Source organism: Stegostoma tigrinum, chromosome 2, assembly GCF_030684315.1.
Source record: "Stegostoma tigrinum isolate sSteTig4 chromosome 2, sSteTig4.hap1, whole genome shotgun sequence".
Lineage (NCBI taxonomy): Eukaryota > Metazoa > Chordata > Chondrichthyes > Orectolobiformes > Stegostomatidae > Stegostoma > Stegostoma tigrinum.
In genome coordinates this window covers 107959807-107978013 of record NC_081355.1, presented here as the reverse complement: position 1 = coordinate 107978013, position 18207 = coordinate 107959807, and the positions used below count along the sequence as shown (strand labels likewise).

Below are 18207 nucleotides of genomic sequence, written 5' to 3'. Positions count from 1 at the left end.
CATTTTATTATCTTGGAATTCTCCAGCATCTGCAGTTCCCATTATCTCAGTCTCCACCTTCTGCTCACTTTCAATAAAGCAATCACTCAGCTAGGGTAAGACATATTGAAGGGATGACTATGTATGTAGTTCAGGAGAATGGATTGAAAGTTTTAGTTTTAAGCGTGCAGTCAGCGTAAGCCATGCCTTTCCAGGGAGGACGTGTGAGTTTGCTGGTTTATGGGCACAGGAGCAGTGGAAGAGATTGTTTGGTAGGCATAGCGGGTTGGAATGCATGACTGTTGAGAGAAAGATCCTGAAATTATAAAATGTTATTGGAGTTTTGCAATTCTGTGGTATGCTGGCATATGGAACAGGGTGCTTTGATATAACAATGTAGTACTAGTGAGTGTTCTTGGGGGTGAGTAGTTAGCTGCTGGATCATTGGGAGTCAGTTTGGAGGTAGAACCCGTCACTGTTGTGAGAAGAAAGAGATGGGTGAGGGCTGAAGTGCAGGAGATGGGTTGGACCCAGCTGAGGACCTGGTCAACTATGGTGCTGGGGAGTCTTCAGTTGAGGAAGAAGGTGTACATTCTAGAGGCCTCCTTGTCAAAGTTGGTATCATCAGAACAGATGTGATGGAAACAGAATAATCCCCCATTAGTAGCTACTCATTCTCCCAAGCTGATTGTATTCCACTCCTTTGTCTGTTCATCTGTTCTTCCCTCTCTTTGGGCTCTATCTCCACCTATTATTTACTCCCTACCACCTCCCACCACCCTATCTTTTGCATGAAACACAACGTTTCCCTAGCTACCATCAGTTCTGAGGAAGGGTAGTTGGACTGAAATGCTAACTCTGATTTCTCTCCACAGATGCTGCCAGACTTGCTGGCTTTTCCAGAAGTTTCTGTTTTGTTACTACTTACAACTTACAATTTATGAGTATGTTTTCAAGAGTGACAGCATGCTATTATAAATAGTCCAAACATTTGAAATGTGATTATGAAATATGATTCCTACAGGAAATACATGATATTTGTAAATCTTCATATACAATAAATATTTAAGTCTGGAATATCTTCTCCAATGAACTTGCTTTTCAAGGTTTTCATTAAAATCTAAATTGTAGAGCAAGTGGTTTTGTTAATTAACTGATTGGTATTAAAATAATTGATTCATGTACCCCAATAAAGTGATTAAATCTCTCTTCAAACTAATTTGCAGGGAAGAATTATTGAAAGAGAATTCTTTTCTGCAATAACAAAATATTATTTTTGTTGTGTGGGTCAAAAAACTTACATTCTGTACTAAAATTGTTTACAATAACAGGAAGCAATATTATTTTCCAGGCCAGGCCCCTTTAATCACTTTTCACACCTCGCACTTGCTCCTGTATTCTCACCAGTGTAGACGCAGAGCATGCAGAAATGCAGAAAGACCTTCCATGATGAGTAGAATGGCCACACTGAGGATGGCAAAAGCAGCAAAGGTGATTGTGAGTCCAATAGAGCTTAAGCCTTTACTTGCAGTGAAGCCATTGTGCAACACCATGTGCCACAACACCTCAGAAAGTTCTGGAGAAAAAAAAACACATTGGTTAGTGTCTTTTCAGTGCAAATAATTTCCTAAAATAATGGCCTCGATTATGTAATTGATGTGAGTTTGATTTGAAATGGTTTTGCTTGGCAGGCAGCCACCAACCTTCTCTTGAGTCAGCCTTATCATGATGGGTTGGAATTTAATCCTGACAGGCAGGAGTAGAAATGGGCACCTTTTCTGCTCACATGTCAGAAACCACAGTGTACCCAATTAAGGTGAAAATCTTAAGTGTTTGTGGCAGCCATATGGCCCATGTGCTGTTATGTGGCATGAATAGGCAGGAAGTGACTGCCCCTGTAATCAGTTGACTCAGTTTCAAGATCAAGATGAAGTATAAAGGTTTGAAATCTGTAAATATCTATTGTAATAAGGTGATGGTCCTAATAAGCTGATGGTTCTAATGCTGAAGATTGTATTAAATTCTGTCCAGTCTAATGCTGTTATAGGGACTTTAGTGTGGAAATTCAGAACAGTTCTGGATCTTAAAGGAGATTGACCAACCATCTAGGCCTTCTTGTAGTTTCAGTAACAGCGTCTGTCATAGGAGTATAATTTGTACCTAATTACAGCCATTTAATAAACTGTTTTTTTCAAGACAACAGATTCTCAGCAAAACTACCTAATCATTTTTCTTTACTATATGAGACAAAGTGAGCCTAAACCTAAAGGAGGATTTGATGTAAGTGATGCAATTTGTATTCTAAGTGCAGTATGACAAAGCTGAACATGCAGCATCTGCTGGCTTTCACATCATTTCATTTTCTTCCTTGTTTTCAAATGTATCGTTGGCTACATCTGTAACCTCCCCGAGCCCTACAACATTCTCAAATCTCTGCATCCACCGAGTTTTGGTGGTGGTTGTGCTCTCAGCAGCCAACGTCCTTAAATCTGGAATTCCTGCCCTAAAATTCTCTGCCTCTCCAGCTCTTTTCTGTATCAATATTTTTTGGATGACTGTATGGGTTGGAGAAACCTGTTTACCCCTTCATGTTGGCTACCATTGGTATTTCCAAGATCTCTGGCATTGGCAGAATGCATATTTCTCCTCAATCTACTGAAGATTCAATTCTTCATGCATTGATCTTTCAAAGTTCAGCAAGGTAAGTAATTTGGTTACATTTGGATACTCATCCCAGGAAATGACTAGAACAAATTGAATTTAAGTTACTCTTTAAAATCACCTCTTTGAAAGAGATTTTGATCATCTGTCCTAATATATGCTTATGTGGCTCACCACAAAACTTTGTTCAAAGTGCCTTTGTACACAACACAATAATAAAAGTGCTAAATAAAAGCACGTTTGTGTTGTAATATCCTATGGAAATTAAATCCTGTTTTACTTAACTAGACTGTCTTATGACTTGTGATGTGGCAATGAGGTGCTGGATTGGGGAGGTGGTGGGAATGGTATGCAGTGGGGGGATGTTTACATACATTGGAAATGGAAAAGTGAACTGCAAGGGCAGAGAAATGGAAAAAGTAACTCAAATTGGGAAGAAGGCAGTTCCCAAGTTTCAGAGATAATAGGAACTGCAGATGCTGGAGAATCCGAGATAACAAGGTGTAGAGCTGGATGAACACTGCAGGCCAAGCAGCATCTTAGGAGCCGGAAGGCTGATGTTTCAGGCCTAGACCCTTCATCAGAAATGGGGGAGGGGAGTAGGGTTCTGAAATAAGTAAGGAGAGAGAGGGAGGCGGATCGAAGATGGATAGAGGAGAAGATAGGTGGAGAGAAGACAGACAAGTTAAAGAGGCGGGGATGCTCCCCTCCCCCTACTGCATCCCAAAACCAGCCCAGCTCGTCACCGCCTCCCTAACCTGTTCTTCCTCTCACCTATCCTCTACTCCCACCTCAAGCCGCATCCCCATTTCCTACCTACTAACCTCATCCCACCGCCTTGACCTGCCCGTCCTCCCTAGACTGACCTATCTCCTCCCTACTTCCCCACCTGCACTCACCTTTACTGGCTCTTTAACTTCACAAGTTTTCCTTTTTTTGTGTGGGGGAGGAATAATTTCCCTTCAAAGTCTGTACTGAACGCAGGTAACCAGGATGCAGCCTACCTCTCATATTGATTTTATTCTTTTTAAGTGTATGACACTAACAAGTCAGTATTTATTGCATCTCTTGAGTTCTGCTGAGTGTAAAGTCAAGCGTATAGAATAGAATGACATGTAGGCTGGCAGGGTGTGGTGAGCAGTCACCTTCCTGAAGTGCAAAAGTGAACTAGTTAAATTTTCACAACACAAGGACAAAGCTGGAATATCAGATACGAACAATTATTTAAATAAGCTGGAGGGTGCATTTTATGCAGTCATTGCATTCCTACATGGGGCACATTTTGCCACAATAACTTTCAATTACGCTGGGAATGAAATTTCAGATCTATGAGTTGACAAAAGTCCTTAAAGCGTTTTCTGTATAATTCCAATTAGAGGCAGTCAGTTTGGACAATGGGTCTATATTTGGAATTAGCAATTAAGTTATCTCTTCAATGGATTTTCAAGGATTTTTGCAGTTCCATAGCAATTCATATTGAATTGAAATGTCTGTCTGATTGCATTGATATTTGATTTATGACTAACCTCAGCTATGTGGGCTACATTTTGTAACTGGTTCTGCTTCTCTGTATTTAATTACTGGTCATCAAGATTTTGTTATATCTCTTAAACAATCAAGGCTGTGTTAGACATTTTCCAATCCTCAGGGACGTTGGTCATATTTTCCTTTGTTTCCATCTCCATCTTCTTTGAAGGCTACAGTGAAAGATGTCTGAGCCGGGTACTTAATTTTAATAACATCAGTCTTTTTGACAACTATTTATATTATAAATTGCCGTGTTGAGTTCATAATATGCACAAAATTGACATGTGACTTTTGACCTGTTGGTGGTGTATGAATTTGGGCTTGGAAATTTGGGTTCAATTCAAACAAATCAGGTAAAGAAATGCCATGTTAATTGAAAATGATTTAATCAAACATATGTTAACCAGGATCAACTCCTCTATGGTCCCATAGAATAGTCATTCCCTGGCTATTTTTTCCACTTTTACACATTTACAACATGTTATTTAATCTACCTCTTATTGTTCTAAACTATCGGAGAGTACAAACATTTGAGCAATGGTGAAAGGCGTTAAAATGGCAGTTAAAATGTCCAAAAATTAGTATGTAGTGAGTTACTTCAAATTTAGCCAGGATTCAAAATATTATGATTTTGTTAACTTGTGGATGATATTCACACCATACATCAGGTATGAATCTGTCTAAAGGTCATAAACCTGGTTGGGATCAGGCCTGTGTCAATATTTCTAAGAAGGCCTGATGAGCTGGAGAATCTATTTACCCCTCAAAGTGGCTAGCACTGGTAATTCCTTGATTTCTGGCAATGGCAGAACACAGAATCTCTTCACTGCACTGAAGACTCAATTCTTCATGCATTGATCTCTCAAAGTTCCGTAGGGTAAGTGAAATAGTTGCGTTTGAGCACTTATTCCAGGAAATGACTGTAAGGAATTGATATTACGTGAATTTGGTCTATTTCTTTCATTTTTTGTTTGTGTGAATTGAGAGCACACATTAACATTTAATGTGGAAGCTTGGAAGGATGATTTGGGGCAATATAAATACAAACGAAGTGCAGTAGTAAGTTGTCTTCAGATCATCACTGCATATTGAACATATGTCAGGAAATCTATTTTCCCTAATGTCTGGTAAGAATTTACATAAATGAGTGCTAACAGTAATTCATGGTAACAAGGTGTAGAGCTGGATGAACACAGCAGGCCAAGCAGCAGCTAAAGAGCAGGAAAGCTGATGCTTCTTCTGAAATGTGGGGTGGGGGAAGACGGCTCTGAAATAAATAGGGACAGAGGGGGAGGCAGATTGAAGATGGATAAAGGAGAAGATAGGTGGAGAGGAGACAGACAAGTTAAAGAGGCGGGGATGGAGCCAGTAAAGGTGAGTGTAGGTGGGGAGGTAGGGAGGAGATAGGTCAATCCATGGAGGATGGACAGGTTAAGGGGGCGGGATGAGGTTAGTAGGTAGGAAATGGGGTGCAGCTTGAGGTGGGAGGAGGGTATAGGTGAGTGGAGGAAAAGGTTAGGGAGGTGGGGATGAGCTGGGCTGGTTTTGGGATGCAGTAGGGGGAGGGGAGATTTTGAAGCTCATGAAATTCACATTGATACCATTGGGTTGCAGGGTTTCCAAGCGGAATATGAGTTGCTGTTCCTGCAACCTTCGGGTGGCATCGTTGTGGCACTGCAGGAGGCCCAGGATGGACACGTCATCTGAGGAATGGGAGGGGGAGTTGAAATGGTTCGCGACTGGGACGAGCAGTTGTTTATTGCGAACCGAGCATAGGTATTCTGCAAAGAGGTCCCCAAGTCTCCGCTTGATTTCCCCGATGTAGAGGAAGCCACAACGGGTACTGCGGATGCAGTATACCACATTAGTAGATGTGAACATTTACTTGATGTGGAAAGTCTCGTTGGGGCCTGGGATGGGGCTGAGTGATGGAGCAGGTGTGGGGGCAGATGTAGTACGTCCTGTAGTTGCAGGGAAAAGTGCCTGGTGTGGTGGGGCTGGTGGGGAGTGTGGAAGCGGACAAGGGAGTCATGGATAGAGTGGTCTGTCTGGAAAGCAGACAAGGGTGGGGAGGGAAAAATGTCTTTGGTGGTGGGGTCGGATTGCAAATGGCGAAATTGTCGGGGGCTGATGCATTGCGTCTGGAGGTTGGTGGGTGGTATGTGAGAACGAGGGGGATTCTTTTTTGTTTGTTATCGCGAGGACAGGGTGTGAGGGATGTGTTGCGGGAAATGCAGGAGACATGGTCGAGGGCGTTCTCGACCATTGCGGGGGTGTTGTTGCGGTCCTTGAAAAACGAGGACATCTGAGATGTACGGGAGTGGAATGCCTCATCTTGGGAACAGATGCGGTGGAGGCAAAGGAATTGGGAATAGGAGATGGCAATTTTGCAGGAAGGTGGGTAGGAGGAGGTGTATTCTAGGTAGCTGTGGGATTCGGTGGGCTTGAAATGTATATCGGTTTCTAAGTGATTGCCTGAGATGGAGATAGAGAGGGTGAGGGAGGTGTTAGAGATGGTCCAGGTGAACTTAAGGTAGGGGTGGAAGGTGTTGGTGAATTGGATGAACTTTTCGACCTCCTCATGGGAGCATGAGGCGGCACCGATACAGTTATCAATGTAACAGAAGAAAACGTGGGGTTTAGGGCCAATATAGCCACGGAAGAGGGATTGTTCTGCATAACCTACATAGAGGCAGGCATAACTTGGGCCCATGCAAGTACCCATGCCCCCCCCCCCCCTTGTCTGTAGGAAGAGGGAGGAATTGAAATAGAAGCTGTTGAGGGTGAGGACGAGTTTCGCTAAGCAGATGAGTGTGTCGGTGAGGGGGACTGGTCTGGCCTGTGGGACAGGAAGAAGCGGAGGGCCTTTAGGTAATCTGCATGGGAAATGCAGGTGTAGAGGGACTAGTCGTCCATAGTAAAAATGAGGTGTTGGGGACCAGAGATTTGGACGTTCTGGAGGATGTGGAGGGTGTGCGTTGTGTCATGGATGTAGGTAGGGAGTTAATGGACCAAGGGGGAGAAAACGGAGCCCAGAATTGTGGAGATGAGTTTGGTGGGGCAGGAGCAGACGGAGACAATGGGTCAAGCAGGGCAGGCAGGTTTGTGGATTTTGGGAAGGAGATAGAAGCGGGCAGTGCGGGGTTGGGGAACAATGAGGTTGGAGGCTGTGGGTGGGAGGTCACCTGAGGTGATGAGGTTGTGGATAGTTTGGGAGATGATGGTTTGGTGCTCGCGGGAGGGGTCATGATCCAGGGGGTGGTAGGAGGAGGTGTTGGAGAATTGGCACCTGGCTTCAGTGATGTAGAGGTCAGTGCACCATACTTCAACTGTACCTCCCTTGTCCGCAGGTTTTATGGTGAGGTTCAGATTGGAGCAGAGGGAGTGGAGTGCTGCACATTCTGTGGGGGAGAGGTTGGAGTGGGTGAGATGGTTGGAGAGGTTGAGGCGATTGATATCTTGAGCTGAAGAGGTCGGGGAAGATTAGGAGGCCTTGGGGTGGTGTCCAGGAGGAGGGCTTGTATTGACCCATTGTCTCCTCCTGCTCCTGTCCCACCAAACTCATCTCCACCTATCTGGACTCCAATTTCTCCCCCTTCATCCAGGACCTCCCCACCTATGTCCTCCATCTCCTCCAGGGCTTCCAATTCCCTGGTCCCCAACACCTCATTTTTACTATGGACATCCAGTCCCTATACACCTGCATTTTCCATGCAGATGGCCGAAAGGCTGTCCGCTTCTTCCTGTCCCACATCCTGACCAGTCCCCGTCCACTGACACCCTCATCCGCCTAGCCAAACCCGTCCTCAACATCAACAACTTCTCTTTCAATTCCTCCCACTTCCTACAGACAAAGGGGGTGGCCATGGGTACCCGCATGGGCCCAAGCTATGCCTGCCTCTTTGTAGGTTACATGGAGCAATCCCTCTTCTGTAGCTACATTAGCCCTAAGCCCTACCTGTTCCTCCGTTACATTGAAGACTGTAACGGTGCCGTCTCATGCTCCCACAAGGAGCTCGAACAGTTCATCCACTTCACCAATACCTTCTACCCCAACCTTATGTTCACCTGGACTATCTCTAACACCTCCCTCACTGTCCTGGACCTCTCTGTCTCCATCTCAGCCAATCACTTAGAAACCGATATACATTTCAAGCCCAATGACTGCCATAGCTACCTAGAATACACCTCCTCCCACCCACTTTCAATCAAAAATGCCATCCCCTATTCCCAATTCCTTTGCCTCTGCTGCATCTGCTCCCAGGATGAGGTATTCCACTCCTGTACATCTCAGATGTCCTTGTTTTTCAAGGACTGCAACATCCCCCCCTCAGTGGTTGAGAATGCCCTCGACCATGTCTCCCGCATTTTTCGCAACACATTTCTCACACTCCGTCCCTGCAATAACAACCAAAAGAGAGTACACCTCGTCCTCGCATACCACCCCACCAACCTCCAGATCCAACGCATCATCCTCCGACACTTCCACCACCTGCAATCCGACCCCACCACCAAAGACATTTTTCCCTCCCCACCCTTTTCTGTTTTCTGGAGGGACCACTCTCTCCGGGACTCCCTTGTCTACTCCACACTCCTCACCAGCCCCACCACACCTGGCACTTTTCCCTGCAACCGCAGGAAGTGCTACACCTGCCCCCACATCTCCTCCCTCAGCCCCATGCCAGGCACCAAGAAGACTTTCCACATCAAGCAGAGGTTCACCTGCACATCTGCCAAAGTGGTATACTGCGTCCGCTGTACCCAGTGTGGCTACCTCTACGTTGGGGTAACCAAGCGGAGGCATGGGGACCACTTTGCAGAACTCCTATGCTCGGTTCGTAGCAAACAACTGCACCTCCTAGTCGCGAACCATTTTAACTCCCCCTCCCATTCCTCAGATGACGTGTCCATCCTGGGCCTCCTGCAGTGCCACAACGATGCCACCCGAAGGTTGCAGGAACGGCAACTCATATTCTGCTTGGAAACCCTGCAACCCTATGGTATCAATGTGGATTTTACAAGCTTCAAAATCTCCCCTCCCCCCTACTGCATCCCAAAACCAGCTCAGCTTGTCCCCGCCTCCCTAACCTGTTCTTCCTCTCACCTATCCCCTCCTCCCACCTCAAGCCGCACCTCCATTTCCCACCTACTAATGTCATCCAGCCCCCTTGACCTGTCCGTCCTCCCTGGACTGACCTATCTCCTCCCTACCTCCCCACCTACACTCACCTTTACTGGCTCCATCCCCGCCTCTTTAACTTTAACTCCTCTCCACCTATCTTCTCCTTTATCCATCTTCGATCCGCCTCCACCTCTGTCATTATTTATTTCAGAACCCTCTTCCCCTCCCCCGTTTTTGATGAAGGGTCTAGGCCTGAAACGTCAGCTTTCCTGCTCCTAAGATGCTGTTTGGCCTGCTGTGTTCATCCAGCTCTACACCTTTTATCTCAGATTTTCCAGCATCTGCAGTTCCTATTATCCCTGATACTAATTCATGCCCACTTGCTTTTTCTTATACCTCATTTTTAAGGATAACACAGAAAAATTGTTCACACTATTTTTAAATCTTTCCAGTTGCTGTGGACCTTGAAGCTAATCCGAGATGAGGTATAGATGTCAGATTTCCTACAGTCATCACATGGGGTTTTTATATTAATTGTTTCTTGGTTGCCCTTACTAACACGAGGTATTTATTCCATATTTATTCATTCAGTTTTAATTCCACCAGTTCCTATGGTGGGGATTTGACGTTAGTTTATAAAATGTTAGCATGGGCCTCCAGATTGCTATTCCACTGGAGTACTACTACACCATACCTTGTAACCTTTTATGTTCCTATCACCTTCAGTACTTGCTGTCAGTTAAGAATTAATTCTGTTATTACTGTGAAGGGTAGTTGGTACCTGAAAGGGTTTACTATCTTTGTGAGATAAGCTCCACCCATCAGACTGTTCCCGGGAGAAGTTAAACATTGTGTTTCCGAGGGGCAAGTTTAGTGTTAAACTCTATGTCGCTAAACAATCTAGTCTGGGGTCTTACAAGAGTCTCTCAAGTAACTAAGAAGGAAGTACATTAAGTATGGCGTAAGTAGATTTCAACACTATGGAACAAATGCACTCTGTTTATCAAGATTGAACATGTTTCTGCCAAAGGCTTTGTGTGGACATCCTTCCTTATATTGTTTCAGTGTATTAGATAATGAAATAACGGCACAGAGGCCGGTATCCCATCACCAAGCCACCCTTTATTTACATGTGCACCAAACATGGGCTATGACCAGTCAGCTCAAAGCCAGTCCCTGGACTGAGGAGACCTTCCGAATCTCCTGCTTATATCTGTCAGCCAGGGCTCCCTGATTGCCCAAGTTAACAACCCCAATCAAGGACCTCACAGTCAATGAGATCCACCTGGCTTTGTTTCCAATGACTACAGCTTAATAATAATATAAAAACTTGTTGGCAATAAATCTAACCATAGCATCTCAGGTAGTACAGGTGGACAATAGCACAATATATGCCAGCTCCATTCTCTCCCCAGTGGTGACTTTTTGATTTTGGTCTCTTGACTTGCATATGAGCTTGATGCTGGCAAGCCCTGACATGCATCAGAACATCAAACGCACTCACATTTTCTGCAACAGGCAGTTGAAACATTCATAATGACATTATTAGACAACTGTAAACCTATGCTATGAATAATTACCAGCATGAGCCAAGCTTAAGGCCCATAAACGAAGGTACGAAGCAGTGTTTGAGACACAACCCAGGCAGTACTCAATAGTATGGATAGCTTGTTGTACAAAGGTATCACCAAAGCTGAACTGTTGAGTTAAACATAAAGATAGGTATTTATATTGATCCATGAGCAATGCAGCACTAACAGATTTTATAGATTTACTGTTACAAATTAGGTTGTTTCTTGAAAACTATTTATATAATTGCACATTGGAAAAACTACATTTTGTTTTAAAGTAAGGCATTTACAATATACTACATAGTGTTCTTAGATGTAGAAAGATTGTTAGAAAGTGTATTTAATACGGGAGAAATGGTAATAACTTGATTGACTAAAATCTGAGGTTTTCATCAATACATTATCCTACACACATCCATTTATGGTTGGTAAATACTAATAAACATACTATCGATCTCTATCATAGTCTTATCTTATCCTTTTATGAAGATTTACCTTTTCTTCCTCCCAGTGGTTCTTGTCTCCTCCTCCTTTAATTTCTGCCTCAGTGTGCTCAGACTGGAAGATGGAAACCTTTGAGTTGTCACAAAGATGTACCTTGACAGGAGAACCATCAAAAATTATTACAATTTGTACACCTACAAAGAAGACTGCGTAAAGGTCAGATAATATGATAACATGAGTAAATCAAAATTAATTAATAAAATAATAGATAACAAAGCGTGGAGCTGGATGAACACAGCAGGCCAAGCAGCATCTCAGGAGCACAAAAGCTGATGTTTCGGGCCTAGACCCTTCATCAGAGAGGGGGATGGGGAGAGGGAACTGGAATAAACAGGGAGAGAGGGGGAGGCGGACCGAAGATGGAGAGAAAACAAGATAGGTAGAGAGGAGAGTATAGGTGAGGAGGTAGGGAGGGGATAGGTCAGTCCAGGGAAGATGGACAGGTCAAGGGGGTGGGCTGAGGTTAGTAGGTAGGAAATGGAGGTGTGGCTTGAGGTGGGAGGAGGGGATGGGTGAGAGGAAGAACAGGTTAGGGAAGCAGAGACAGGCTGGGCTGGTTTTGTGATGCAGTAGGGGGAGGGGACGAGCTGGGCTGGTTTTGTGATGAGGTGGCTGAAGGGGAGATTTTAAAGCTTGTGAAGTCCACATTGATACCATTGGGCTGCAGGGTTCCCAAGCGGAATATGAATTGTTGTTCTTGCAACCTTCGGGCGGCATCATTGTGGCACTGCAAGAGACCCATGATGGACATGTGGTCTGAGGAATGGGAGGGGGAGTTGAAATGGTTTGTGACTAGGAGGTGCAGTTGTTTGTTGTAAACCGAGCGGAGGTGTTCTGCAAAGCGGTCCCCAAGCCTCCGCTTGGTTTCCCCAATGTAGAGGAAGCCACATCGGGTGCAATAGATACAATATACCACATTGGCAGATGTGCAGGTGAACGCCTGCTTGATATGGAAGGGGTGAGGGAGGAGGTGTGGGGGCAAGTGTAGCACTTCCTGCGGTTGCAGGGGAAGGTGCCGGGTGTGGTGGGGTTGGAAGGGAGTGTGGAGCGGACAAGGGAGTCGCAGAGAGAGTGGTCTCTCCGGAAGGCAGACAAGGGTGGGGATGGAAAAATAGCTTGCGTGGTGGGGTCGGATTGTAGATGGCGGAAGTGTCGGAGGATGATACGTTGTATCCAGAGGTTGGTGGGGTGGTATGTGAACTGCAGCTCCCAGTCACGAACCATTTCAACTCCCCCTCCCATTTCTCAGACGACATGCCCATCATGGGCCTCTTGCAGTGCCACAATGATGCCACCCGAAGGCTGCAAGAACAGCAACTCATACTCCGCTTGGGAACCCTGCAGCCCAATGGTATCAATGTGGACTTCACAAGCTTCAAAATCTCCCCTTCACCCACTGCATCCCAAAACCAGGCCAGCTCGTCCCCTCCCCCCACTGATGAAGGGTCTAGGCCCGAAACATCAGCTTTTGTACTCCTAAGATGCTGCTTGGCCTGCTGTGTTCATCCAGCTCCACACTTTGTTGTCTTGGATTCTCCAGCATCTGCAGTTCCCATTATTACTAAAAAAAAATAGTGTTGTCTAGTTGTATCAGTTTAATCAGAAACTATTCAGACTCCTTCAATTGCTTACTAAAATCTGTAGGTTCGAATTTCACTAAATATATGATCAATGAGAGGTTGGGGGCTGCTGTTGGAAATGGGCTGAGTGATTAGGCTCCAAAGTCCTTACCCTAGCTTAGGTGGGAGGGTCAAGTCCAGTTGACTCCAAAAGCTAGTAGACAGAGGCTAGGAAGTGCTTATGGTGTGTGGGAATGGGGGAGTATGATTACTATATTTCTGTTTGTTGCAGAATATAGCTTACTATGTATCAAAAAGTTCTTTCTATGGATTGTAGAAGGGTGGTCAAGGACATATAGGAAAGGGGTGAAGCTGGGCTGGTTGACACAATAGTCCGGCTCATTGTAGTTTTGTGATGTGATCCTAGAATTTCTAGCGAGCTTTGAGAAGATTTGTAGCTCAGGTTGAGGTTCTGGATGTGAGTTTGCTCGCTGAGCTGGAAGGTTAGTTTTCAGATGTTTCGTCACCATTCTAGGTAACATCATCAGTGAGCCTCCGACGAAGCGCTGGTGTTATGTCCCGCTTTCTATTTATCTGGTTAGGTTTCCTTGGGCTGGTGATGTCATTTCCTGTTCTTTTTCTCAGGGGATGGTGGCCAACACATTGACTTGGAGCCAATCTACCATCCCCTGAGAAAAAGAACAGGAAATGACATCACCAACCCAAGGAAACCTAACCAGAGAAATAGAAAGCGGGACATAACACCAGCGCTTCGTCGGAGGCTCACAGATGATGTTACCTAGAATGGTGACGAAACGTCTGAAAACTAACCTTCCAGCTCAGCGAGCAAACTCACATCCAGAACCTAGAATTTCTGTTGACAATCAAGAATGCATCTTTAGGTTTGAAGTTATGATCATTATGGTTTATGTGATTTAGTGGGATTAGCAGGTTAATCTATTCTTTTTGTTATGAATAGCTGCAGAACACCTCAGTTGTTCAATATTGAAACACAAGATTCTGGGTTTAGGTTTGTTCTTTGCCTACAGCTAATGTATAACAATTTGAAATTACTTTTTTGTGTGACAATGTTGAAGTGGAAGGACACAGTTAAAATTAATTTTAAGCTTTCACCTGTTAATTACTTTTGTGAAGGACAGATTAAGTGAAAAGTAATTCCAGTCAGTAAATTTTAACATAATTTACTGCAAGAACACAGCATAAGCAGCGACTATTTAAACTGATCAGGTTCCGGCAGAGGTAAATACAGATTTCCTCAGTTAAATGTGATGGCTGCAGCAACTTATATAAGTCTTGCAACTATGAGATAGTTGACAGGTTAATGATGCCACTGACTTGGAAATTAGGATTGTCAACTCCTTCAAGAACATTACTAAGAAATTTTGTCAAGAGAAAATAGAAACATTTAGCCTTTGCAACTGTCTCTTGTTGAATGACATGATTGACGACAGACAAGGTGAAGATTTAGGGAATTGTTTTTCTTGTTAAAACTGAAGACCAGTAACTTGAAAAGGTTATATTTTGGAACTTGCAGTTATTCACATAATTAAAACCAAAGAAAGGCATGAATAGATCACTGTTAGAATGGATAATTCAGAACTCAACAAGGCTTGGCCAGCTATTTAGACTTTAGGTTTAACACTTGTTCAAGTATATACGTATACTATAAATGTGTTATTGTTAACAGTTCACATGTATAATTGAGTGATAGTCATAATGGCTATCATTGCACACTTAATTCCTGTGATGTCAATAAATGTCTTTGGACTGTACTATCAGATGCAGATATTTTCCTAATCAACCTATTTAAAGTTGTTAATCCACCTCTCTGGCACTGGTGAGACTTGAAATCAGGATTCCTGTTTCAGGGAGGGACATTGCCAATGCACCACAAGAGTCCTTAAATCAGCAATAATGGGAACTGCAGATGCTGGAGAATCCAAGATAACAAGGTGTGGAGCTGGATGAACACAGCAGGCCAAGCAGCATCTTAGGAGCACAAAAGCTGATGTTTCGGGCCTAGACCCTTCATCAGAGAGGGGGATGGGGAGAGGGAACTGGAATAAATAGGGAGAGAGGGGGAGGCGGACCGAAGATGGAGAGAAAACAAGATAGGTGGAGAGAGAACACAACTGCACCTCCCAGTCGCGAACCATTTCAATTCCCCCTCACATTCCTCAGACCACATGTCCATCATGGGTCTCTTGCAGTGCCACAATGATGCCACCCGAAGTTCGCAGGAACAGCAACTCATATTCCGCTTGGGAACCCTGCAGCCCAATGGTATCAATGCGGACTTCACAAGCTTCAAAATCTCCCCTTCCCCCACCGCATCCCAAAACCAGCCCAGCTCGTCCCCTCACCCAACTGCATCACAAAACCAGACCAGCTCGTCCCCTTCCCCAACTGCATCCCAAAACCAGCCCAGCCTGTATCTGCTTCCCTAACCTGTTCTTCCTCTCACCCATCCCTTCCTCCCACCTCAAGCCGCACCTCCATTTCCTACCTACCACCTCATCCCGCCTCTTTGACCTGTCCATCTTCCCTACTGACCTATCCCCTCCCTACCTCCTCACCTATACTCTCCTCTCGACCTATCTTGTTTTCTCTCCATCTTCGGTCCGCCTTCCCCTCTCTCCCTATTTATTCCAGTTCCCTCTCCCCATCCCCCTCTCTGATGAAGGGTCTAGGCCCGAAACGTCAGCTTTTGTGCTCCTGAGATGCCGCTTGGCCTGCTGTGTTCATCCAGCTTCACACTTTATTACCTGTGAATGTTTCTGCCTGGTGTCGAATCAGTGGTCTTTCCCATGTAAAGTGAATAGAAACACTACTATACCCCTCACAGAAACAGGGCCATGATTTATTGCAAATATTTTTTCATCAACCTGTTCAGAGATCTTACTACACACATCTGGAACAGGTGGAACTTGAACCCAGGCCTTCTGGCTTAGATGGAGGAATGTTGCCACTATGCCACATGGGTCCTCATTATGTAGTAGAGATATTTTCTAATCAACCTGTTTAGAGATGTTACTACACACATCTGGAGCAGGTTGGACTTGAACCCAGGCCTCTTGGGGCTCAGAAGCACACTATCTAGTATAGTAACAAATATTTAAGTTTGAACACATGTTCCCTACTAAAAGGATAAAAGGATGTTTCATCTGTTCAACCACGTTTAATTTCTAAGACTGAGGAAATTCATCCTGTGCTGTTCTGATTTCATTTCCAATCTCTGAATAATATTTAAGAAATGATAATTAAGCAATCAGAAAATCTGGATACTTGAGGATCTGTCTGTTCTAAGTAAATAGATAGAACATAGAACATAGAACAGTACAGCACAGAACAGGCCCTTCAGCCCACAATGTTGTGCCGACCATTGATCCTCATGTATGCGCCCTCAAATTTCTGTGACCATATGCATGTCCAGCAGTCTCTTAAATGACCCCAATGACCTTGCTTCCACAACTGCTGCTGGCATCGCATTCCATGCTCTCACAACTCTCTGCGTAAAGATCTTATAGTTTTAGAGGGATCTGATGGGATGCATCCTGGGATATTAAAGGAGGTAGCATCAGAGTCATTGGATGCACTGGTCATGATATTCCAAGAATTCTTAGAGTCTGGAAACATTCCAAGGAATTGAGCATGGCATGGTTGCTCAGTGGTTAGCACTGCTGCCTCACAGCACCAGGAACATGGGTTCAATTCCTACCTCAGGTGATTGTCTGTGTGGAGTTTTCACATTTTCCCTGTGCCTGCATGGGTTTCCTCCGGATGCTCCAGTTTCTACCCACAATCCAAAGATGTGCAGGCTAGGTGGATTGGCCATGCTAAATTGCTCATAGTGTTCAGGGGTGTGTAGATTAGGGGGATAGGTCTGGGTGGGATGATCTCGGGGTTGGTGTGGACATGGTGGGCCAAAGGGCCTGTTTCCACACTGTAGGGATTCTGTGATTGGAAAACTGACAATGTAACATCTTTATTTAAAAAGGATGAAAGACAAAAAGTGGTAACTACAGATACCCGCTTAACATATGCTAATGTAAAATATTAGAGTCCGTTATAAGGGATGTCATAGAAATCAGAGCCAGCATTGATTCATGAAGGGGAAATCATGCCTGACCAACATACTAGAATTCTTTGGAGGAAGTAAAAAGCAGAATAAATCAAGAGGAATCAGTAGACTGCAATCTATTTGGATTTTCAGAAGGCATTTGATGAGATGTTATAATTAGGTTACTTAATAAAAGGCCATTGTGTTGGAGATAGTATATTGGATAAAGGGTTGGTTAACTAATAGAAGCAAAAGAGTTGGGATAAAGGGGGCTTTTCTGGATGGCACCTGCAACTAGTGGAGCACTATATGCATCAGTGTTGTGGCCACAATTATATATGTTGTATACATGGATGAGGGAAGTGAATGTACCAGAAACAAGTTTGCGAATGACACAAAAATAGGTGAGAAGGCAAGCAATGAGGATGGCTGAGTCTGCAGAGGGATATGGACAGATTAAATGTTGGGCAAAAACTTGGCAGATAGAGTATAATATGGGTAAATATAAGATTATGCACTTTGGCAGGAGGGAACGAGACACAAAATATTATGCAAATGAAGAAAGTCTGCAGAAGGCTACAGAACAGAAGGATTTGGAATTCCTCAGCATGAATCACAAAAAAGCTAACATTCAAGTTCAACAGGTATTAGGAAGGCAAATGAAATGTCGGTCTTTAATTCAAGGAAATGGAATATAAGAATGGTGAGTGTAGTGATTGTAACGAGGTCAGGCTGACTTTATAGAATATGTGTCGCCTGTTTGGGGCTGTTAATCTGGTCCAATCAGTGAGCCCTGACTGACAGAAGTATCAGACATCCTGTCTCTCTGTGAGCTGGGTCTGAGGGAGCCGGATCGGTGTTGAGGACTTTCCATGTGTAAATAAAGGGTGGCTTGCCGACGGGGTATTGGCCTTTGAGGGGTTATTTTAATGGTGACAAGAGCAAAGCATGCTCCTGAAGAAATTCGCTGGTAGCAGTCATCTGTGAATTGGGATAAGCATGTCTGGCGTCATGCTGTTATTTGGGAAGCTTGACTCATTCAATCCTGCCGTTGAAGACTGGTCCTGGTATGTGGAATTAATGCGTTATTTTTTCCAGGTAAATGACATTGGGGCAGATGAAAGGCATTGAGTAATTCTCTTGACAGTGGGTAGACCTGCAGACGTTTTGGTTAGTAGAAGCCTAACTTTACCTGAGGCACCA

The 18207-nt window shown here is 44.3% G+C and overlaps 1 protein-coding gene and 1 long non-coding RNA gene across 5 annotated transcripts in view; one reads left to right on the top strand and one right to left on the bottom strand.

Moving 5' to 3' along the window:
* Positions 1-18207, bottom strand: part of LOC125465496 (V-type proton ATPase 116 kDa subunit a 1-like) — a 129414-nt gene that overhangs the window by 7260 nt on the left and 103947 nt on the right. For 3 of the 4 annotated variants that reach the window (XM_048559100.2, XM_048559134.2, XM_048559109.2), the window contains 3 exons: positions 11356-11457; positions 10870-10987; positions 1384-1555 (listed from right to left, as the gene is read on the bottom strand). In XM_048559100.2, coding sequence (XP_048415057.1) covers positions 1384-1555; positions 10870-10987; positions 11356-11457 — 392 coding nt within the window. Of the gene's footprint in view, positions 1-1358; positions 1556-10869; positions 10988-11355; positions 11458-18207 lie in introns of all 4 variants that reach the window. The other variant, XM_048559118.2, reaches the window with a different exon arrangement.
* LOC125465523 (uncharacterized) overlaps positions 1-18207 on the top strand; it is an 80812-nt gene that overhangs the window by 13352 nt on the left and 49253 nt on the right. The window lies entirely within an intron of this gene.